Source organism: Hyperolius riggenbachi, chromosome 10 (genome assembly GCF_040937935.1).
Source record: "Hyperolius riggenbachi isolate aHypRig1 chromosome 10, aHypRig1.pri, whole genome shotgun sequence".
Lineage (NCBI taxonomy): Eukaryota > Metazoa > Chordata > Amphibia > Anura > Hyperoliidae > Hyperolius > Hyperolius riggenbachi.
In genome coordinates, this window is record NC_090655.1 from 45,043,356 (window position 1) to 45,068,003 (window position 24,648).

Consider the following 24,648-nt stretch of genomic DNA (forward strand, 5'->3'; position numbering starts at 1 on the left):
TGTGAAAAACTATTTGCCCCCTTCCTGATTTCTTATTCTTTTGCATGTTTGTCACACTTAACTGTTTCTGCTCATCAAAAACCGTTAACTATTAGTCAAAGATAACCTAATTGAACACAAAATGCAGTTTTAAATGATGGTTTTTATTATTTAGTGAGAAAAAAAACTCCAAATCTACATGGCCCTGTGTGAAAAAGTGATTGCCCCCCCTTGTTAAAAAATAACTTAAAGGTAGTTTATTACACCTGAGTTCAATTTCTGTAGTCACCCCCAGGCCTGATTACTGCCACACCTGTTTCAATCAAGAAATCACTTAAATGGGAGCTATCTGATACAGAGAAGTAGACCAAAAGCACCTCAAAAGCTAGATAACATGCCAAGATCCAAAGAAATTCAGGAACAAATGAGAACAAAAGTACTGTAATTGAAATCTATCAGTCTGGTAAAGGTTATAAAGCCATTTCTAAAGCTTTGGGACTCCAGCGAACCACAGTGAGAGCCATTATCCACAAATGGCAAACACATGGAACAGTGATGAACCTTCCCAGGAGTGGCCGGCCGACCAAAATTACCCCAAGAGCCCAGAGAAAACTCATCCGAGAGGCCACAAAAGACCCCAGGATAACATCTAAAGAACTGCAGGCCTCACTTGCCTCAATTAAGGTCAGTGTTCACGACTCCACCATAAGAAAGAGACTGGGCAAAAACGGCCTGCATGGAAGATATCCAAGGCGCAAACCACTTTTAAGCAAAAAGAACATTAAGGCTCGTCTCAATTTTGCTAAAAAAACATCTCAATGATTGCCAAGACTTTTGGGAAAATACCTTGTGGACCGACAAGACAAAAGTTGAACTTTTTGAAAGGTGCGCGTCCCGTTACATCTGGCGTAGAAGTAACACAGCATTTCAGCAGAAGAACATCATACCAACAGTAAAATATGGTGGTGGTAGTGTGATGGTCTGGGGTTGTTTTGCTGCTTCAGGACCTGGAAGGCATGCTGTGATAGATGGAACCATGAATTCTACTGTCTGCCAAAAAATCCTGAAGGAGAATGTCCGGCCATCTATTCGTCAACTCAAGCTGAAGCGATCTTGGGTGCTGCAGCAAGACAATGACCCAAAACACACCAGCAAATTCACCTCTGAATGGCTGAAGAAAAACAAAATGAAGACTTTGGAGAGGCCTAGTCAAAGTCCTGACCTGAATCCTATTGAGATGTTGTGGCATGACCTTAAAAAGGCTGTTCATGCTAGAAAACCCTCAAATAAAGCTGAATTACAACAATTCTGCAAAGATGAGTGGGCCAAAATTCCTCCAGAGCGCTGTAAAAGACTTGTTGCAAGTTATCGCAAATGCTTGATTGCAGTTATTGCTGCTAAGGGTGGCCCAACCAGTTATTAGGTTCAGGGGGCAATTTCTTTTTCACACAGGGCCATGTAGGTTTTGAGGTTTTTTTCCTCACTAAATAATAAAAAATATCATTTAAAACTGCATTTTGTGTTCAATTATGCTATCTTTGACTAATAGTTAACGGTTTTTGATGAGCAGAAACATTTAAGTGTGACAAACATGCAAAAGAATAAGAAATCAGGAAGGGCAAATAGTTTTTCACACCACTGTATTAATAAACTGACAATCTACCTCACACCATTCAATGTTCATAGAAATTGATCAGAAAAATCCAGCAGTCCCAATCGACTTATATATCGATCGACTTATATATCGCAGTCCCGATCGACTTAAGGTGGCCACACACCATACAATTAAAAGATCCAATTTTACACCAATTCGATTATTACGATCGGTTGTCCCGAAAAAAAATCGAAAGCTTTTTTTTTTCATTCGTTTGGTCGAAATTTGATCGAATTTACCGTTTTTATTTGATAAAAAGAACATCGGGAGTGTTGGATTTTTCTGATCAATTTTTATTAAAATTGAATGGTGTGCGGTAGATTGTCAATTACTTGATGTACAGACCCAAGCAATTTTTTTTCTAAGATTTCAATCATTTTTTTCATAATTGGGGAAAAATTGAACACACGCGTGTGGTACATTGGACAGATTTTTGAAATGTTACAATCAGTCAGAAACATTGATTGCAATTCTTGATTAAAAAAGATATTTTATAAACTGTATGGTGTGTGGCCACCTTTATGTATCGACTTATAAAAACAGGAATTTCTTGCTTGAATGAAAACAAAGCTTTCGATTTTTCTGGAAATCTGATCTTTTTTATTGAATTGCAGTAAAATTTGATCATTTTATTGTATCGTGTGTGGCCACCTTAGGCGAGCTGAGTATTAGAAGTTGGGTGTGTATCATGTTCAGGGCCGAGGCAGAGGTGAGAGAGGCTCCAGCCTCAGGGCGCAGTGTAGGAGGGGGCACACTACTCACTCAGCTATCATTCCCCTATTCGTTTGAAGCAGAGATAAATAAGAAAAGGGGATACATGGCAGTGACTGCAAGCCAGATAACTAGAGATTAAGGTGTTGGGGGCTCTGGGACGCCTCTTTCTTAGTCTAATAGCAATCAGTGTGTGATGGCTGGAGTGGGAGTGATGGAGGGGTGCACTTTGGTGTCTCAGCCTTGGGTGCTGGAGGATCTTGCCCCAGCTCTGATCATGTGACTCCCTTAGAATGTAGCATACGGTATAATTTCCTGTACAGATGACAGACAGGCTGAGCTTGGCCTCCTGTGTTACAGCCATACGGCTTCACATCCTGAATATGACACGGATTGTTCTTTTCCTCCTTCCCCTGTGCTTTCTGCCATGTAAGTAACACTGATAATTATTTTTTTTCTTTTTGTTACTGTTTATTTATAGAGTAAGCCTTTGGGCTTGATTCAGTAAACGGTGCTAACCCAGTTAGCACGCCTAAAGACTTTGGGCGTGATAACTAGGGTGCTAACTGGGTCAGCACCGTTTATTAAATTTACATCGCGCTCAAAGTCCCACACTGAAAACTTTGCGTGCCCACAGCACGGTGTGCGAGAAATGTCGCATCGCGTTGCGACGAAAATGGTGCATTGATGCACCTATAACTTTAACGTCACATGGTGCGACATTAAGGTCGCACGCAATGCGACCTTATAGGCGCATCGGGTGCGCTGTTTTCGCGGTGCGCGCACAAAGTTTTGCGTGCGGGACTGTGTGCGCGATGTGAATTTAGTAAAGGGTGCTAACCCAGTTAGCACCCTAGTTATCACGCCTAAAGTCTTTAGATGTGAATTTATCATGCCTAAACTAACTTAAGGCATGATATAGGGCTTTTCACAGGCGTGCTAACACTTAGCACGGTTTACTGAATCGAGCCCTTTGTGTGATGTTTAAACTATTTATTATTTGTGACATGGCTTTTTTACATCTATCATTATGCTGAATGATAACACTATTGCCCTTGTTGCTGAAAGGCAGATAATCTGTTTCTCTGCTTATCTCCTAATTACGGGTCAGCTGCTTTATTTTTCATCTATAATTTAATATGGAAATATAGGTAAACTAGTATTAGCACCCCAAGAATGACCTCCGTTGACATGTATAGAAAAAGTAAAGCAGTGACAAAAGGCAGAAGTGCTGGAAAAGTATTTAACTAAAAACAGGAAATGCAAAGTGAAAGTAAACGTGAACTGAGAAAAAATATTTCAAATAAACATGATGTACCTGCAAATGAATATTACATACTTACCGCACCCTCGGTTCCTCTTAGATGCTCACCGTTTTCTTTTTACAACAATTCCTTCCAATTCTAATAAGATCTTGTGAAACATGTCACTCAGGAAGCTTAAAGCCTCACTAAATCAGCTGTTGTCAGGTATAACTGAAAGGACAACTGATGTGCAAGGTAATGTCCATGTTTCCCTGTGGCTTTTATGGGGTCATTGTCATAGAGGACTGAGAATTCCATTAATCACAGTGGACAGACAGGACGCGGGAGAGAAGTAAGAGATTGATAAGCAGACTACGTGGGAGGTAAGTATGATGTCTGTATGTTTATTTTGATTTAGATTTTTCAGTTCAGGTCTGCTGTAACCTTGGGCAAATCCACACTGGGGTGCTCCGAAATCTCGCATGTATTTTCGGCCGTTGGATTTTGGACATGACGCACATTCATATGCAAGAATGCATGTGCGATTGTCCACAGTAGCGCAATATATATAAGAATGCACGGGATGTCCTAAAAATCTTCTACTGGCTGTCCAAATATAAATTGCGTGCACGCCACAAATGTGATTTCACACGAAATGTAAACCACCATGAACCACCCATTGATTGACATTGGGTATGTATCTGTTTGCGTTTCCCAATCAGTGTTGCTCACGCATTTTCGCATCGAGAATGGCATTTCCAATTTTGAAAAAAATTCCCGAACATACATTGTATTTTCATAATATGGCAAAAATTTGTAAAAATGCTAATTTTTTTTATTTTTATAGCAAAAACTTGAAAATAGTTATTTCACTGCAAAAACACACACAAAACAAACAAACAAACAAACAAACAAAAAGGCATTTATTTTAGCACAAAAATGCAAAAAAATCGTTTACGTTATTACAAAATGATTTTCGATGGCATTTTTGCTCGAAAGTCAAACTTAGCATTATTTTTGCTAAAATGAATGCGAAAAAAAATGCGGCATTCTTGCTCATCACTGTTCCCAATGTGGTAAAATGCACACAAACTTGCCCAACTGTGAACCCTGACCCTGAAATGATTTTATTTCCTTTTTGCGTAATAGATCTTGTTATACAATGCTACATTAATATCCCCACAAACATAAATGCTCAGATATAAATACTATCTTCGTTCCAGCGGTCTCATTGGCTGCGGATGTAATCCAGACCCCTCAACTGTCCGTTCCTCAGTCTATGGAGAAGATATCCTTCACATGTGTACATGACGACACCAGCCAATACACGAAGCTTTGGTATCGGCAGAAGATGGGAAAGGAGTTTTTGCTTATAGGATACTCGACATACACTGATAAGCCTGTGATGGAGAGCGGATTTACTGATGAGAGAATAATTATAACCCCTGAGAAAACAGAGAGGAGTATCCTGACCATCCATAACGTCACAGGAGAAGACAACGCACTGTACTTCTGTGCAAGCAGCATGCACAGCGAAACATTAGCCCAGAGACAGTGTGCAGAACCCACAGGCCCCGCCCTGATCATCTTCTCAGTTATAACTTATAAATATGCCACAGGAAGCCTGGAGGGGAATTAATGAGGACAGGTGGCAGTGTCTGTACAGTAAAAACAGAAAATGGAATTGGGAAATCTGGTAGCAACATGTGCATCCGGCCTAGAGAGACTCTAAAGGTTAGATACAAATTTAAAGGAAACCTGGGCTTCCTCCTGCCCAATTCAGGCCACTGGCTCCCTTCATCATCATCCCGGGCCACCTCAATCCTCTTCTGTCAGTCCAGGTATATCTATCAGTCGCCACATACAGCACATGCGCAGCCCGGCCGTGTGCGCTCCCTTCACGCTTCCATCGCCAAGAGTTTTCTGCGCCTGAACAGTACTAGATGTACAGGGACAGACAGTGGAGGATCAAGGAGGCACAGGAAGATGTTGAGGGAGCCAACAGTCTGGAGGGGGCCGAAGGAAGCCCCAGGTATGTATGGATACTTGTATTTTTGTCTAAGGTATACCGTAAAGCAAACCTGAACTGAAATATAAAAGTCAAAATAAACATTCACAGGTAATACATACCTCCTATATAGTCTGCTCATCAACTTCTTTCTCCATCCTCCATTTTAAAAGTGACAATGACCCTGTAAAGCTTTCGGGTCAGGACTCTGTTCACAAGTAATATCGCCAGAGCCATAGGAAAACATGAATGGTCATTACCTTGCACATCAGTTGTTTTTTTCAGTTATAACTAGCAGCAACTGATATGGTGAAGGGCCCAAAGGCATTTGGCTTCTGGAGAGAAAAGTCTGACTAGATCTAGTCAGAACTGGAAAGAATTGTTGTTAGAAGAAAATGGTAAGCTTCTGAGAGGAACTAATGGCAAGGTAAGTATGTAATATTCATTTGCAGATGAACTAATCATATCATATCATTGTTTTATTTACCTGGGGTTTCTTCCAGCCCCTAGAAGTGTCTGTGTTCCTCGCCACAGCTGCTGTTTTCTCCAGTGTCCCTCAGTCAGCCTGTAATGGATCGCTTCTGCCCATGCGCATACACACAACGCTCCCTGCAACATAAGCGCAATCACTGGCAGCAGCATGGCCCTGTGCATGCGCAGAAGCCACAAACTCGATGGGGTCGGCGATCCATTACAGGCTGCCACCGGGATGCTGACGAAGACTGCAGCTATGGCGACTGGCGAGGGAACACTTGTGTTGAAATGCACACTTCATGTTTCGGGGTCCACCCCCTTTCTCAGGTGTACACCTGAGGAAGGGGTTGCACCCTAAAACATGTAGCCACTCAGAGCTGGGACAAGGTCCTCCAGCACCCAAGGCTGAGACCCCAAAGTGCGCCCCTCCATCCCTCCGCCCCAGCCATCACACTGATTGCTATTAGACTAAGAGGCGCCACAGGGCCCACAACCTCCCCAACACCTTAATATGTAGTTATCTGGCTTGCAGTCACTGCCATGTATCCCCTTTTCTTATTTCTTTCTGCTTCAAACACAATTAGGAATGACAGCTGAATGAATTCTGCGCCCCCTCTTACACTGCGCCCTGAGGCTGGAGCCTCTCCAGCCTATGCCTTGGCCCGGCCCTGTTAAGCCACTAGCTAGGAAGCCTCAGCACTTTTTAACTTTTTCCCCTTTAGATACGCTTTAATATTTCTTTTTTAAATAGCAGAGAACAGTGGTGTTTCTTTTTTCTCTTGACTTCATTAGCACTTTGCTGAAAATGGTACGCAGGTAGAACTTGTTCGAATTTAAGTATGATGTGCTTGAATTCGGAGGCCTCAGTCACTTTACATAACTGGTTTAGTAAAAGGACTTGCTCTGCAGAGTGTCTTTTGGAGGAGAATTTCTCTTAGAGAGAAATAAAGACATTTGGAGGAATTAGAAACGTTCTATGTGTAGGTACAAGGCCGTAGCACAGATATCCAGTGTGTAGGCCGGACGAGATGACTACAAACAACATAAACATGAGACATTGTTATGAAAATATTCTCACAAGTACATTAAACAATACTGTAGGATAAAGTGTAGATAGGTAGGCACTAGATGCTGGCTGTGCAGTAGACTCACAGTGTTTGCCCCCTTTCCAGAGTTGTGCTCACAAACATGTATCGAACTTGTCAGAAAGAAGAAAGATGCAACTGCCGCTTTCTCAAAGGCAACAGAGGTATCTATATCTATACCTCTGTTGCCTTTGAGAAAGCAGCAGTTGCCGCAAAACGGCTGTTAGGCCGGTATCCTCACCTATCCTACTGGTATGCCTGTTTTGCCATTGTGATTGCAATAATCCTTAGCAAGCAGAGCTGGTGCTCCATCTTTTTTCTTTCTGACAAGTACATTAAACAATGTTCTCCTAAGAACAAGGGAGCAGGTCATTGGAAAATGGAATTTTCCAGTGCATGCGCAGTAAAGACTGTGCTTGTCATGCTATCACGTGTTCTTATCAGCCAATAGCAGGCGATGGGTTATGGATACATCCCTGCTGGATGATGTCACATTTAACTCTTTAGAGGCTAGTACAAAACAGCCAATAGGCTCCACAGAGCCACTTCTGACTTTCAACTTTCACCTCAACTTTACTTTTATCACTAACTTCCATTACCTGTATGCTGTATATATACTCTAAGTGCAACTAGCAGAGATGTACCATAAAAGAAAGCCTGGTCTATTCACAAGGGATAGACCAAGTTTGCATGGAACGCATAAGATTCTACCGATTGCTTTGCTGAGGTAACATGTAACGGAGATAAGATTGCTGAACCCATCTGTATATCTGTTTACTGAACAACCACCTTAACCTTTGACGACGTCTAAGCAGTTCTGTCTCCTGTGCTGTTGCTGTGATGAGTGTCAAGTTATCACACTTTCTGTGATATGGTGCCGAACAAAAAAAAAAAACCCGTTCCTACTTTCATAAACCAGACAGTATAAAAATCAGGACTTCAGAAATTGAGAATAAAAAAATGTATTAGATTTTTTTTCCATAAAAAAACATCCAAATATAAATGGTGTTTCCACCCTAGCCCACCAGGTGGCACCACAAAACAATATATTGCTAAATTATGAGGTTTGTGAATTGTACCAGGTGCAGCAATATCTCTGTGTCACATACCTTTAGGGCAAGCTGCAGATAACATTCTGCCTTTTTTTTCTTTTTTTTTTACAATCTCTAATTCTAGTTAGCTTTGGCTGATTGATCGTATTAATATCACACACTTCTACGTGGTTATAAAATGATTTATAAACAGTCACTTAATAATTTTATTTAAATATATGTAAAAACTCACTGGGCCTTTTACCTCTAACTATGTTTGCACGCACTTGTTTAGATTTAGTTTGAAGATAAAGTAAAGGAGGGCACCCTTCAGGATGATGGGTCTCTCGCCATCCTCCATCGACGCCTGGATCTTCCACCAGGCGACCCGGTAACTTTGCAAGTTGAGGCGTACCGCGCATGTGCAGCATGGCAGCGTGTGCGCACCTCAGTTTGCTCCCATCACTGGGAGAGTTCTTCACCTGTGCAGTATTACTGTGCAGGACGCTGAACACTGCCAGCCACACAAGCGTGACTGTGGAGCATGAACAGCCGGACGGTGCCTGCGCTGTCTGGCACCGACCAGTTACCGGGCCACCTACCAGGGGATCCAAGCAGAAGTAGAGGAGGATGGCGAGGGACCGATCAGCCTGAAGGGGGCTGGAGGAGGCACCAGGCATGTATACATTTTTTTACGCCATCTCAGGTACACTTTAATATCTGCAGACACCTCCAGCACTAAGTGAGTCCTTTCCAAGCTGTTATTAAGAGTGTTGATTATACATGACTTTTACTTTAAAGAGACTCCGTAACAAAAATTGCATCCTGTTTTTTATCATCCTACGAGTTCCAAAAGCTATTCTAATGTGTTCTGGCTTACTGCAGCACTTTCTGCTATCACAGTCTCTGTAATAAATCAATGTATCTTTCCCCTGTCAGACTTGTCGGCCTGTGTCTGGAAGGCTGCCAAGTTCTTCAGTGTTGTGGTTCTGCTATGAACTCCCCCTTCCAGGTCCCTCTATGCACACTGCCTGTGTATTATTTAGATTAGAGCAGCTTCTCTCATCTTTTACAAGCTGGATAAATTGTCCTCTGAGCTGGCTGGGCTTTCACATACTGAAGAATTACAGACAAGGGCAAAGCTGTTTGCAGGAAGAAACGAGCAGCCTGAAACTTCAGTGCATGAGAACAGGGGGAAAGAAACACACAAATGATCTCTTGAGATTCAAAAGGAAGGCTGTATACAGCCTGCTTGTGTATGGATGTATTTTCTATGTGTGGACATACTGTACATCAACCTACTTCCTGTTTTGGTGGCCATTTTGTTTGTTTATAAACAAACTTTTAAAAACAGTTTTTAACCACTTTTAATGTGGCGAGGAGCAGCGAAATTGTGTCAGAGGGTAATAGGAGATGTCCCCTAACGCACTGGTATGTTTACTTTTGTGCGATTTTAACAATACAGATTCTCTTTAAAGGAGTTATCTCCGGTCTCCGCGAACGGTGCAGAGGCCGACACTGAGGTCGACCTTACTGCGCCTGCGCAATCCACCGCTGTCAATCAAGCCCACATTGTACGCGGCTTACTGCGGAGAGGAGCGGTTGGCGTGTGACAGTTGGCTGCAAGGGGCTGGAGAAAGCTCCAGGTGAGTAAATATATATATATATGTGTGTGTTTATAGGGATACTGTAGGGGGGTCGGGGGAATATGAGTTGAACTTACCCGGGGCTTCTAATGGTCCCCCCGCAGACATCCTGTGCCTGCGCAGCCACTCCCTAATGCTCCGGCCCCGCCTCTGGTTCACCTCTGGAATTTCAGACTTTAAAGTCTGAAAAACACTGCGCCTGTGTTGCCGTGTCCTCGCTCCCGCTGATGTCACCAGAAGCGTACTGCGCAGGCCCAGTATGGTCTGTGTCGGCGCAGTATGCTTCTGGTGACATCAGTGGGAGCGAGGACACGGCAACACAGGCGCAGTGGTTTTCGGACTTTAAAGTCTGAAATTCCAGAAGTGAACCGGAGGTGGGGCTGGAGCATCGGTGAGTGGCTTCGCAGGCACAGGATGTCTGCGGGGGACCATTAGAAGCCCCAGGGTAAGTTCAACTCATTTTCCCCCGACTCCCCTACATGACACTATGGGCTTGATTCACAAAAGGGTGCTAACACAGTTAGCATGCCTAAAAGCTTTGGACGTGCAAACTAGGGTGCTAAGCAGTTTGCACGTCCAAAGCTGTTACTGATTGCGCGTTAAGTTGGTGCGCCCGAAACGTCGCACCATTTGCATGTAATATAGCTTCTCACTCTATTTCATTTCGCATGCACCGCACAGCGCTAACTTTGCGCGTACAAACGCTTGCGCGCATATTAGTGTGTGAAGTGGCCGTTTTCGCGTCATAAGTGCCTTTTCACTGGCATGCTAACACTTAGCACCCTTTAGTGAATCAAGGCCTATCACTTTTAACAAAAGCAGCATTTTTGGGGATGACAGCTGGTATGGGGCTTTGCTATTAACCGCTAAAGTCGTCATGAAATTACCATATTTTTTAGAGACGCACTTTTACTCCCCCAACAGTGGGGAGAATAAGTCACTGCGTCTTATGGTGCAAATAGTACAAATTTGGACTGATGCCAGAAACATGCCTTACATAAATAAAAGGTAAAAAGCCTTTTTTAAACTGGCTTCAGTGTCTCTTTAAAGAGAACCCGAGGTGGGTTTGAAGAATGTTATCTGCATACAGAGGCTGGATCTGCCTATACAGCCCAGCCTCTGTTGCTATCACAAACCCCCCTAAGGTCCCCCTGCACTCTGCAATCCCCCATAAATCACAGCCGTGCTGTGAGGCTGTGTTTACATCTGTAGTGTCAGTCTCGGCTGCTCCCCCGCCTCCTGCATAGCTCCAGTCCCTGCCCCCATCCCTTCCCTCCAATCAGCAGAGAGGGAAGGGATGCAGGTGGCTGTGATTTATGGAGGGATTGCAGAGTGCAGGGGGACCTTAGGGGGGTTTGGGATAGCAACAGAGGCTGGGCTGTATAGGCAGATCCAGCCTCTGTATGCAGATATCATTCTTCAACCCACCTCGGGTTCTCTTTAAGGCTTTGATATTCTCATCAATGATAACTATAGGAGGAGCTGTGCATGCATTGCTGAGGACATTTAGCAGCTTGTATTGTCTCTTCCTGTTTACAATCCTCATCAGGCCTCAGAGTTAAAGAGTTCAGATGTTGAATATGATACTACGGATTCCACAGTTTCTCCTCCTTCTATGCTGTGTGCCATGTAAGTGATGCTAGCAGTTACATTTCATAGCTGTTTGCGTAATGTGTGAGTTTTACTTTAAAATATGAGTACTATTATACACTCTAAACCGATCTCCCTGAACTCGTGGTGTGTCTGCCTCCAGAGTAGATTATAAAAACGGTGAGGGATATTTTCCATCTCTTAGATTAAATTTAAAAATCACAGTTAAGGATAAGAAGAGAAAATATGGTGTTTAGCTAAGAGCTGTACTTATATTAATAATAGTTTGCAATACATGCACAGAGACATTTGGCCCAATCCAGTTCATTTTTTCTCCTGTTTTCTCCCAGGTTATATTTTCACATTTTATCATTGAATGTATTTTAATCCACCAGCAAGCCAAAAAATGTTATAGTACTTTTTCACCCACTATTTGGTACTTTTTCTGAAAAGTTATTAAAAAGAAAATGAAAAATGATCTTCTAGGACAGTGATAGGCAAACTTGGCTCTCCAGCTGTAAAGAAAGTCCCACAATGCATTTGCCTTTATGAATCATGACTGTGGCTGACAGACTCCTGCAATGCATTGTGGGGAGTTGTAGTACCTTAACAGCTGGAGAGCCAAGTTTGCCTATCACTGTCCTAGGAGAAAACTTAGGATGAATTGTGAATTGGACCAGGCCCCCATTTAATATTAATGTGAAGGTTGACAGGAGGTTAAGTCTTGATTCTACTTTCATAACCCTTTTGGACTGCTGGTGGGAAAGGACCTCAGTATTCTGATAGGAAAGCTCGGGTCTATAAGAAGACATCGACCTTTACTCAGTTCACCTTTTCTCCTATGTTTTCTCCCAGGTAATGTTTTTACACCTTATCAAGTAAAATCCCTTTTAAGCCTCCAGCAAGCAAGAAAATACTCAGAATAATCATGATAGTACTTTTGCACTTTTTAGTAATTTTTCAATTTCAGAGTGCTGAAAAGTTATTTTAATCAGAAAAAGAAAAATAGGCCCTTACGCAATTTTCTTTTTCACCTGAGTTTTCTCCTGGATGATATATTCTCTCTTTGTCATAAAATGCCGAGCCACCAGCAAGCCACCAGAAGTCAATTCTCAAAATATTTTTGATAGTTCTTTTTTATCAACTTTAAGGTACTTTTTGAATTGTAAAATGCTTAAAAGTTATTTTAAAGAGAATATAAAAATAATCTCCTAAGAGATGACTCAGGAGAAAGAGTAAATTGCATATGGGCCAGGATCCTACAGTAGGAGAAAACTGTAGGCCCATTGACCCTGAGATGCAGCTTTACAAAAGTACTGTAATGAATTGTTACTGGGGGGTGGGGGTTCCATAATCCTTGGTTACATCACCACATTTTTAATCAAGAACAAAAAAACAAACAAAAAAAAAAACAAACACAACAACTTTGTAGTGGGCATTTTTGCATTTCCCAGTTTGTAAAGATGGAGAAAACCTTGACTGAAAACAATTTTCTGCCACGTTATTGGAAAGATCTTATGAAGCAATACATTTAAGATGGCCACACACGATTCAATAAAATGATCCGATTTTACAGCAATTCGATAAAAACGTTCGGATCTCCCGAAAAAATCGAAAGCTTTTTTTTTCATTCGACTGAAAGAAAAAGGGTTTCGGATTTCCCGTTTTCTTCGATTTTTATGGATCCGGAATGCCACATATTTTTCTTCAATCTTTCTAAAGATTGTATGGTGTGTGGTAGATTGCCAATTTATTAATATACACACCCTAGCAATTTTCTCTGAGTTTCCAATCATTTTTATCATAATTGGGGAAAAAATTGAACATAGGTGTGTGGTTCATTGGTCACATTTTGAAATGTTACAATCAGTCAGAAAAATTGATTGCAATTCTTAAATTGAACAGATATTTAAAAAATTGTATGGTGTGTGGCCACCTTTACACATTATTTGTTTTTAGAACTAACAATTTTTTTTTAAAGAACATACCTTTTGAAACTGTTTTTATTTTATAAAAGTGATGAAAATGGAAAATATATTTAAATATCTGAAACTATTGGCAGAAAAGGGCCTTCATACCTCTAATGTGTTTCTGGAACCTTATTGTTCACACGTGCATACTATAGTAGATATATTGACGATATAAAAGTGATGTTTGTGTCCCATCAGTCTCTCTGGCTGTGGATGTAATCCAGGATCCTCAGTTGTGTGTGGCTCATTCTAAGGAGAATGTATCCTTCACTTGTGTGCACGAGGACTCCAGCCACTACTGGAAGTTTTGGTACAGGCAGAAGATGGGGAAGGAACTCACGCTTATAGGATACAATTCATACACAGGAAAACCAGATATGGAGAGTGAATTTAGGGATGGAAGAATAACCATCACCCCAGAGAAAACCGAGAGGAGTATCTTGACCATCCGTAGTGTCACAGCAGAAGACAACGCACTCTACTTCTGTGCCAGCAGCACCCACAGCGAGAGAAGAGCCCCGAGACAGTGTGCAGAACCAACAGGCCCCTTCTCAGGGTCTTTTCAGTTAGAACTTCTGAATAGATCACAGAAAACCTCAGTGCGAGGCAGAAGGCAGGTGCAGGATTTGTGCACTCCTAACACACATGAGACTGGGCAGGCTGTTTGTAAAATATGCGGGCAGAATAAGGTGAACTTGTAGTTCATATAAAAGTTGGCATGTAGTTTATAGCAAAGACAGTCATCTTAAAGAGAACCAGAGCTGAAGCTCGCATTCAGAAACATATACTTAGCTAAGGAGAGGAAGCCCTCTGGATCCTCTACAGCAGGGGTGTCAAACTCAAATACAAAGTGGGCCGAAATTGTACACTGGGGCCTAGTCACGGGCCAACCTCAATGTCTACTGGCCACCTTCCTCCCTTATAAAGTTCTTTGATGTCTAGAGGTCCTCCCTCCCTTATACAGTTCCCTTGCGTCTAGAGACCCCCAGCCTCCCCTGTAAAGTTCCCTAGTGTTTAGTTCTTTCCCCCTACCTCACCATATGGCCTCCTTGGTGTTCTAGGGCATCACCGCCATGGTGTTCTAGGGCTTCACCGCCAATATAGCTACCCTGGTGGTCTAGAGTGGGCCAACCATAATGCAAAGTGGGGAAACCACTTGAGGGCCAAATTTAATGGCTCTGAGGGCCAAATTTGGCCCACGGGCCGGAGTTTGACATGTATGCCCTAGAGCCTAGGTTCTCAACGTGTGGTACGCATACCTCAGGGGGTACTCGGGCTTGATATACTTAACAAAGAATAACAAATTTAGAATTTTAGTAAATGATAAATCTTATTTAAAAACAACACCAAATTAGTGGTTTAGCTGATTAAAAGCAATTGTAAATGCTTGGAAATAGTTTAGAACCAATGATCATGTACTAGAATTAAATATATACCGGAATATGTCAAGGGGTACTTGTGATAATGTTTACTATGCTAGGGGATACTTGGTGAGTACATGGTTTTAAAAGGGGTACATACCAATAAAATGTTGAGAAACACTGCTCTAGAGCAGTGTTTCTCAACATTTAATTGGTATGTACCCCTTTTAAAACCCTGTACTCACCAAGTACCCCCTAGCATAGTAAACATTATCACAAGTACCCCTTGACAAATATATATTTAGTTGTAGTACATGATAATTGGTTCTAAACAATTTCCAAGCATTTACTGTTGCTTTTAATTAGCTAAAAAACTAATTTGGTGTTTTGAATAAGATTTATCATTTTCTAAAACTCTAAATTTGTTATTCTTGGTTAAGTATATCAAGCCCGAGTACTCCCTGCAACCATCAGAAGTACCCCCTGGGGTACGCGTACCACACGTTGAGAACCTAGGCTCTAGAGCATACATGTCAAACTCCAGCCCGTAGGTCAAATCCGGCCCTCAGAGCCATAAGATTTGGCCCTCAGGTGGTTTCCCTACTTTTCATTATGTTTGGCCCACTTAGGACCTCCAGAGAAGCTGTATTGGAGGGTAAGCCCTAGATCACCAGAGAAGCTATACAAGGAGGGGGAAAGCACTAGGTACCAAGGAATTGATGAGGGCCACTAGACACCAGGGAACCATTTAGGGGAAGGAGGGGGCACTAGACACCAGGGAATGTTATAAGGGAGAGAGGTGGCCACTAGACATTGAGGTTGGCCCACAACTTGGTCCTAGAGCTCAATTTCGGCCCACTTTGTATTTGAGTTTGACACCCCTGCTCTAGAGGCAGGGCCTGCACATCCATTAAGGTAAAGGGGGCAATTGAGTATGTAGGGGCCTCCAATGCCCCTTTAAGAATATTTGCCCAGCGGCCACTAACCTGGTACTTTGACGTGGACGTGTAACTGTGTGTGGTGCCAGTGCAGACGGTGGTGGTGGAGGTGAGGCGGCAGGAGCAGGCAGTTGAGGGACGTGGTAAGTATGCATACAGTGGCGTAACTACAATTCATGGGGAGCCCTGCGAAACTTTTATGGGGCTCCCAATGCTCACACCTCTTCCCTTGCTTTCCTTTGGTGCCCTCCACAACCTTGGGGTGCATCTCATAGGGGTCATCAAACAAGTGTGGCCATCATGATCTTCACACCCGTAACAAGTGTAGCCACAAAAACTCCTGACCTGAAGTATAGTCCTCTGTATCGGAAGAAGGGAAGGTTAGTAGTTGGGGGCCCAAAAATAGCTCTGGGCTCCCCTGCGATCGCAGGTGCTGCTCCCCTCTAGTCATGCCCCCTGCCTGCATACATTACCTGATTGCATCATGGTTTCCATGGTTCATCTTCCTGCTTGGTGCTGTGTCACATGGCTGGCTGCAGCGGCGTTTTCCCTGATGTGATGCAGGCATCTGACATCACGTCATTCATGCCTGCAAGGAGAAGAGAGGCGCCCTGCTGTTGGCGGGGATCAGGGGGAGGCTGGAGTAGCTGTGGCTGGAGTGGATAGAAATGTCTGATAGTCTGATTGGTGACTGCATATTTGGGGGATGAGTAGGTTAGATGCTGCAATTTGAGGGGGTGATCTGGAGGGGGGCAATCTGGGGGTTTGGCAGTGTGGGGGGCCTGGCAGTGATCAGGCGCTGAATTGTGGAGGTTAGGAGGCCCCATCGGAGCATCAACTCTTTCCAGAAGGTTTCCTTAACTCTTTCTCAGCTCTTTCCAGAGGGTTCCCACGCTGTCCTCCACTGGTGCCTGGTCATTTTCGAGGGGGGAGCAACGAACGCTCAGCAACGGGGGACTAGAGGGCAGCGGAGGTCCAGAACAGTAGCTTCGATCTCCTTAGGGAAATATGTCTTTTTGTACCCAAGGTTACCCTTCGGTACAAAAATAAAACAAACAAACAAAAAAATCATCCTTATTGTTAAGTTTCCCTTACCTAGTTTTTTTTTGTTTGTTTTTTTTTAGCACTTTTTCATTTGCTCGGTGCTGAAAATATAGCTTTATTCCCCTTATCAGATTATTTCATTATTTTTAGACACCCCCCCCTCCAATTCTTGCTTGTAGGGGGGTAGTTGCTCCTTCAAGGACCACTATTGTGAAAATGGTAAAATTGAAAATACATGTAAACACATACAAATGAAAAGTATGCTTCTTCCAGAGAAAAAAGAGCCATAAATTACTTTTCTCCTATGTTGCTGTCACTTACAGTAAGTAGTAGAAATCTGACAGAACCGACAGATTTTGGGCTAGTCCATCTGAGGAGATGGGCTATTCCAAAACCTGTCAGTTCTGTCAGATTTCTACTACTTACTGTAAGTGACAGCAACATAGGAAAAAAGTATTTTATAGCTCATTTTAATCTGACAAAAATATACTTCTTATTTGAATGTGTTTGTATGTATTTTAAATTTTACGATTTTCGCGATAGTGGTCCTTTAAATTGTCAGTTTGATTTGTTGACATCTCATTAATACATAATTCAATTTGTATACTACTCTAATATTGTGGCCACATTTTTGTCTGTCGAGTGTTACTTACCAGTCACTGATGAAGCACTCCTTAGGTGGGTGCAAAATGGCTCTTACCCCTCTCTCCCCCCAGTGGACAGGCCCGGATTTACATCACAGGAGCCTATGGGCACAGATGTCCTGGCACCCCAGACTTTGCCCTCCATAAACCTATAAACACCCACCAAACCGCACCACACGTGTGCTGGCTGTCCAGCTGTCACTTCTCCCTTACTTCCCTTGTCAGTCATAGGTAGCTACAGGTGCCCCTTAGTATTAGGTAGCCAGAGGTAGCCAGAGCTATCCGCTGTATTAAGTGACTAGAGGTGTCCCCAAGTATTAGGTAGCAAGAGGGGCACTTGGGGAGGGGAGTGAGCGGCCTTTCCGTCATAAGGTGCCTGTAGGCACATGCCTACAGTGCCTTATGGTAAATCCGGCCCTGCCAGCCAGTGGATGTTGTCATTGATTGATGTCATTTTAAGGAGGAGGTTCTATTTTTTTTTATATTATGGAGGTGCTCTGCTGCCTTTTTTTTATGTTTACTTACCACTCACATCAGGAATCTTACCTTCTGCAATGCTGCGGGATGGTTTACTACAGCAGTAAAGGAATACTCTGTAGTTTACATTTTTTTTTTCTTTCAGACTGGCAAGTAGAGCCCTGGAGAATGAAACATGTATGTATAATATCTCATAGATTGTTATTTTGTGTTTTTAAATGTACAACGCACACTAGATAACTTAATAAATGAAAATGAGACACTATATTTTCCTGTACATTCCAGCAAGCAATACAACTTTCTCTGCTGATATAATTGCCCCATGTTATGGGTGGCACGGTGGCATAGTGGTAGCCAGGCGCTGGTTTGAATCCCAGCCAGAGCACTATCTGCATGAAGTTTGGATGTTCTCCCCATGTCTGTGTGGGTTTCCTCCGGGCATAAGTTAATTGGCTTCCCCTAGACTACGATACATACACTACATGATACATACATAGACATGATGACTATAGTTGGGATTAGATTGTGAGCCGCTCAGAAGGACAATTAAGTGCAATATACTCTGTACAGCTGTGTGGAAGAGCGTACATACTATTGCGCCGCCAGTGTGCTGGGTGTGCCGAATGACTGCTGCCAAATTCTCAATGACCCCTCCGAGTCATTTGCAACTTAAAAAACTTCCGAGGCCAAAAATCGAAAATTTGATCATTACCTGTTTAATATTTGAATCCATAGGGGAGTTCCTCCGCGCCCTCCGTTCTATTCCGCCGCAAAAGTATTCTTTTTATTGCCCCCAGGCTGCGACCCGACCCCACAGCACGGGTCGTCTCCTATGCCACACTCAAGATGGCCGTCGCAAAGATCTGCTGCTGCGCAGTACGCATGGCGGAGAGTGCGGCTGCGCAGCTCTCCGCCCTCGCCCAGCTGTCACACTAGGGGGACGCTGACAGCGAGTACGTGGCTGGGCGAGGGCAGAGAGCTGCGCATCCGCACTCACCGCCATGCGTACTGCGCAGCCACGGATCTTTGCGGCAGCAATCTTGAGTGTGGCATAGGAGACGACCCGTGCTGTGGGGTCGGGTCGCAGCCTGGGGGCAATAAAAAGAATACTTTTGCAGCGGGATAGAACGGAGGGCGCGGAGGAACTCCCCTATGGATCCAAATATTAAACAGGTAATGATCAAATTTTCGATTTTTGGCCTCGTAAGTCCTTTAAAGGTAGATGTAATTTGGGCTCCAGCAATTGCTGAAAACCCAAATTACCCTTACACACCTTGCGCACCAGCCCCGGACTGCCCATGAGGTGGGGTGAGGCAGGTTGCTCAGGCGGAGGAAGTCAGGGGGCTCCCGCCTCGCCATGGGGGGGGGGGGGGGGGCACTGAGCTGGAGGGGGTAACAACCAGGAAGGGGGAGCAGCGTGCACAGCGATGGGGAGGGGGATCAGACCCCTCCCCCCTTTCTCACCTGGGGCTCCCCTGTTTTACCTCCCCCTCCAGCAATTTGCCCAGCATTTAAGCCAGCAGAGAGCGGGGAAGCAATGACTCGCCTTCCTTCTTCTGTTCCAGGCGTTGAGTTCCAATGCTCACCTCACTTCCTGCTATACCGCCCACTATACATAGTACAGTTGGCGGGCACTGCAGGAAGTGACACATGCAGTGGAACGCAACAACTGGAATGGAAGAAGGAATGTGAGTTATTGCTTCCCTGCTCTCCGCTGACTTAAATGCTGGGCAAATAGCGGACAGGGGAGCCCCAGGTGAGGGAGGGGCTGCTCCCCCTTCCTGGCTGCTACCTCCTCCAGGCTACCTATACTGGGGAAAAGAATACTACCTGTGGGGGGAGGAGATGCTTCCTTACAAGTTTTCTCAGGCGACAAAAAGTCTAGAACGGGACCGGCTGGGCACTATAACATTGCTGCTATAGCAGCGACTAGTTTCGGCACTCGGTGCTGAGCGTCTTGCACTGAAATAACCTTCTTCAGTGGAACTTTATAAATAATAATAATATATGGAGGTGGAGCTGTGTATAGATAATGATAACCTATGGTGTTAAGTGACTCGCATTCACTGTAGCATGCATTGTCACATCCTGTTCAGCTATCAGCCAGCTTGGCCTCACGTTGCAGAGATCAGTTCCTGAATATGATACGGGTTGTACACTTCCTCCTTCCTCTGTGCTGTCTTCCTTGTAAGTGATGCCATGAATTACCTTTCTGTAGTTATTAATTATCAGGATAGCTTTCAGACTGCATCTTACTGAAAAATATTATATACCAGGGGTGCCCATTAGGTAGATCGGGATCTACAAGTAGATCGCAAAGGACTTCATGGTAAATCCCAACCACACTACATTTTCCATTTTGTATATACAACTGTGCTCCTAAAATTGTACATAGGTAGATCATTTTGACTTGCTAATTCTGAAAGTAGCTCACAAGCCGAGAAAGTGTGGGCACCTGTGCAATATGCTATACACTGTAGCAGATGGTACCACCTGCACTCACCCTTAACACATGAAGGAATATGTGAATGCTATTAATAAGGGTGACAAAGGGGCGACAAAACGGTGTCAAATGTTACTTATTTGTTGTTTTTTTTTTTTGTTTTTTTTGCTTCTTTATTCAAAGTAACTGATACCAGAGGTCTTTTTTTTTTTAATTCAAAGGTAGAAGTTGACCTCGGCTGCCCTGGTACTGAGATGGGTTGCAGGTGCTGCTCCTTTAACTCAGTGGCGCCAGCAATCCTAAGTGACAGATAGAAGAAACAACGGAGCGCTCCTTGGTGCATTAACTTTTTAATATCAATAGACACGCAACATAGATACACACTGTAAGTTGTTTCTTCTATCTGTCACTTTTTTTTTAATTGCAAGGGTTAATAAACCAGCGCTTTTAACTATACAAATAAATCAGCCGGCCAACAGTCTAATGTAGCTGTATATTTTCTGAAGAATAAACAAAAGCCAAATACTTCTCTTTGGCTGAGGAAACATTGCTGATGACATAATTGGGCTGAAAAGTTCAAAAGGTTAATATTTGTTTTATTTTACAGCTGAATAAAGCAGATTTCATCTCACACTAACAAGGATGTTGTTTCTTAACCATAGAAATTCAGTCTTTAAACTAAAAATAAGAATTAGAGGCACTAGTCATGTTCTATTTACCCTGACCCTTGATACTACACATTTAAGTAATTATCTCATAAGTTTATTTGAAGTCCAGGTTTGCTTTAAATAGATTGTGCAATTTTCAGGTGTACAATGTACACCTCCATCCTCAAGCCTTCGGTAACCCTGATGGGGAAGGCTCTTAGTATTCTGAAGGTGAATTGTAAACTATATATGAGTTATTCCACAACTTCAATGTTATCAAAGTGCTCACCTTGCATTATCATATGTATAATGTCCAAGTTATATTGATGGCATAAGTATCGTTTCTGTCCCTTAAGTTTCTCTGGCTGCAGATGTAATCCAGAATCCGAAGCTGCTTGTGACTCAGCCAATGAACAATGTGACGATGACCTGTGTTCATGAGGACACAAGCCACTACTGGAAATTTTGGTACCGGCAGAAGATTGGAAAAGAGCTTGTGTTTATTGGATACACAGCATCCCTGGACAAAGCAACGATGGGAAGTGGATTCGAGGATGGGAAATTTATCATCACTCCTGAGAAGATTGAGAGGAATATCTTGACCATCCGTGAAGTCACAGCAGAAGACAATGCACTCTATTACTGTGCCAGCAGTACTCACATCGAGTGAAGAGCCCAGAGACAGTGTGCAGAACTAGCAGGCCTCTACCCAATAGTGTATTCTTCTCAGAGCTTATGAATACCACAGGAAATCGTGGTGGGAATTCTTGAATTCAGGTGCAGCATCTGTGCAGCAAAAAGAAAAATTAGACAGTGCACTAAATATGTGCAATGAGCTTGAGCTTAAAGAGAACTTGGGGCCTCAGATTAAAAAATAATAATTATTATTGATTTTATTTGATTGGAGAAGAGATTTGGTTATTTTCAGTGTTATAACCAGGGCCGGATTTACCATAAGGCACTGTAGGCATGTGCCTGCAGGCGCCAGAAGATGAAAAGGCAGCTACTCCAATCCAATCCCCTAATGCCTCCCTTCTTCTCTATACAGAGTCCTGATGAGAGTGTAAATGAGAGGTTACTCACCCAGCTATCTGAATTCCACTGGTGAGATCTCTCTTCGGTGGGGGCACCACTAGCTACTTAATACTGAGGAAACCACTGGCTACCTAATGCTAAGGTACACCTGTAGCTACAGGCAAGGAAAGTAAGGGAGAAGTCACAGCTGGGCCAGTCAGCACACTTGCGGTGCAGATTGGGGGGGTTTGGAGGTTCATGGACGGCGAGTATAGGGTGCCAGGACATCTGTGCCTATAGGCTCTTGTGATGTAAATCCGGGCCTATTTATAACCATGGCTGTTTCTGAATTAGGCACAACAACCTGTAACCTTCCCTTCATTTGGCACATACTTAAACACATGATATGTAAGGGAGTGGAGCAGCACCCTGAAATCGCAGAGGGCCCCAGAGCTGTGGGAGAGGGGGGGGGGGCAACTACTAACCTAGCCTTCCTCTGATACAGGGGATTCACCAAGGGGAAGCAAGGGAAGGAGTGTGGACATTAAAGGGAACCAGAGAGGAAGCTGAATAAAAAATAGGAAACGGTTTTATACATACCTGGGGCTTCCTCCAGCCCCATAAGCCTGGATCGCTCCCACGCCGCCATCCACCGCTGTTTCTATCGCTGGTACCGGGTCCCGTCACTTCCGGAGGACGCGGCAAATTGTCCGCATCACAGGGGCTCCCTCCATACCCTTACACATGCGGCTGCGCAGTATGCAGCCGCATGTGTAAGTATATAGAGGGAGCCCCTGTGATGCGGACAGTGGTGCTCAGCAGAGCTCGAATATTCGAGCTCTTTTTCAGCTATTCGAGCTCGGTATTCGAGCTCCGAATAGCTGCAGCTATTCGAATGGGCTATTCGAGTAAACGCGAATAGCCCATTCACTATTCGAGCTATTCGAGCAAACGGCGCTATTCGAGCTCGAATACAGAGCTCGAATAGCGTCATAGCCCAGATTGATGTCCTTAGAGCCAATCAGAGGGCTCCCAGGCCCTCTGACGGCAGCCAATCACAGAGGGGGACCCTGGCCAGCCCCTACCCTATAAATAGTGGCCGCCATGTGCCGTTTCTCCGTCCTTGCCTGAGACTTGCATAGAGAGAGAGTTGCTCCTTTGTGCTTTGGCTTAGCAAGAGCTTTATTGTGGTCATTTACCTAGCGTTTTTGCTCACATACACCTCCTATACACACCTATATTGTTGTTAGTTAGATAGACATTGTATTTTAGTTAGTAGCTTTTGTGTTACATAGAGAGAGACTCAGACAGCTGCTGCAGGCTTACAGCTTTAGGCCTCAGGGCCTTGCCTGTGTGGGCAGCTGTCCTCCTGTCCTCTGTTAGTTTATTTCTCATTAGTATTTAGACAGTATTAGATAGTATTAGACAGTATTTCTGCTGTCCTCTACTACTTAGTGATTGTATTTTGTATTGTAGTTATATACTGTAACTGTACTAGGACACTCACTGACTGTCACTGTTCATAGGCTAGCTCCTGCGTGTGCTTGCACTCACTGTCTGTGTACACACACTCTATTTCCTTCTGAATAGTTATATACTGTAACTGTACTAGGACACTCACTGACTGTCACTGTTCATAGGCTAGCTCCTGCGTGTGCTTGCACTCACTGTCTGTGTAGTACACACACTCTATTTCCTTCTGAATAGTTATATACTGTAACTGTACTAGGACACTCACTGACTGTCACTGTTCATAGGCTAGCTCCTGCGTGTGCTTGCACTCACTGTCTGTGTACACACACTCTATTTCCTTCTGAATAGTTATATACTGTAACTGTACTTGGACACTCACTGACTGTCACTGTTCATAGGCTAGCTCCTGCGTGTGCTTGCACTCACTGTCTGTGTACACACACTCTATTTCCTTCTGAATAGTTATATACTGTAACTGTACTAGGACACTCACTGACTGTCACTGTTCATAGGCTAGCTCCTGCGTGTGCTTGCACTCACTGTCTGTGTAGTACACACACTCTATTTCCTTCTGAATAGTTATATACTGTAACTGTACTAGGACACTCACTGTCACTGTTCATAGGCTACTAGCTCCTGCGTGTGTGTGTGCACTCACTGTCTGTGTACTGTACACACACTCTATTTCCTTCTGATTACTGATTGATTATTGTAAATTCTACTTCCTGACTGTTACTACTTACTTACTGTACTAGGGACACTCACTCACTCTCTGTTCATAGGCCAGCTCCTGCGCGTGTTTGCGCGTGCGTGCACTCACTGTCTGTAGTGTACACACACTCTATTTCCTTGTGATTACTACTGATTATTGAAACTGCTAGTTGTACTTCCTGACTGTTACTACTTACTTACTGTACTAGGGAGTCGGGACACTCACTCAGTCACCTCACCCACCAACCCACTCCATTAAAGTACCCCACTTTTCACCCGCCCTTTTCAAAAACTTTTGTGTTTACGCCCAAAACATCGAAGATGTCTGGAAGTGGCAGCCAGCGCGGTTTGGGCAAGGGGAAGGGCAGCAAGGGAATCAGGAGGAAAGGGAGCAGCATTGTGGCAAGCCGCGGGCGCGGGCGCGCCACCATGCACAGTTCCGCAGCAGCAGCAGCGTCAGTGGCTAACATTCCTCCCATAGCCACTGGCCGTGGACGCCTTGGG

At 43.8% G+C, this 24,648-nt stretch overlaps 1 gene segment (V, D, J or C); it reads left to right on the forward strand.

Annotated features, from left to right (window-relative positions):
- LOC137535945 (T cell receptor beta variable 10-2-like) overlaps positions 1 to 22,413 on the forward strand; it is a 102,794-nt gene extending 80,381 nt beyond the window's left edge. Inside the window, 2 exon segments of the V gene segment in view lie at positions 18,002 to 18,033; positions 21,303 to 22,413. Coding sequence covers positions 21,356 to 21,616 — 261 coding nt within the window.
- Positions 22,414 to 24,648: the final 2,235 nt, after the last annotated feature.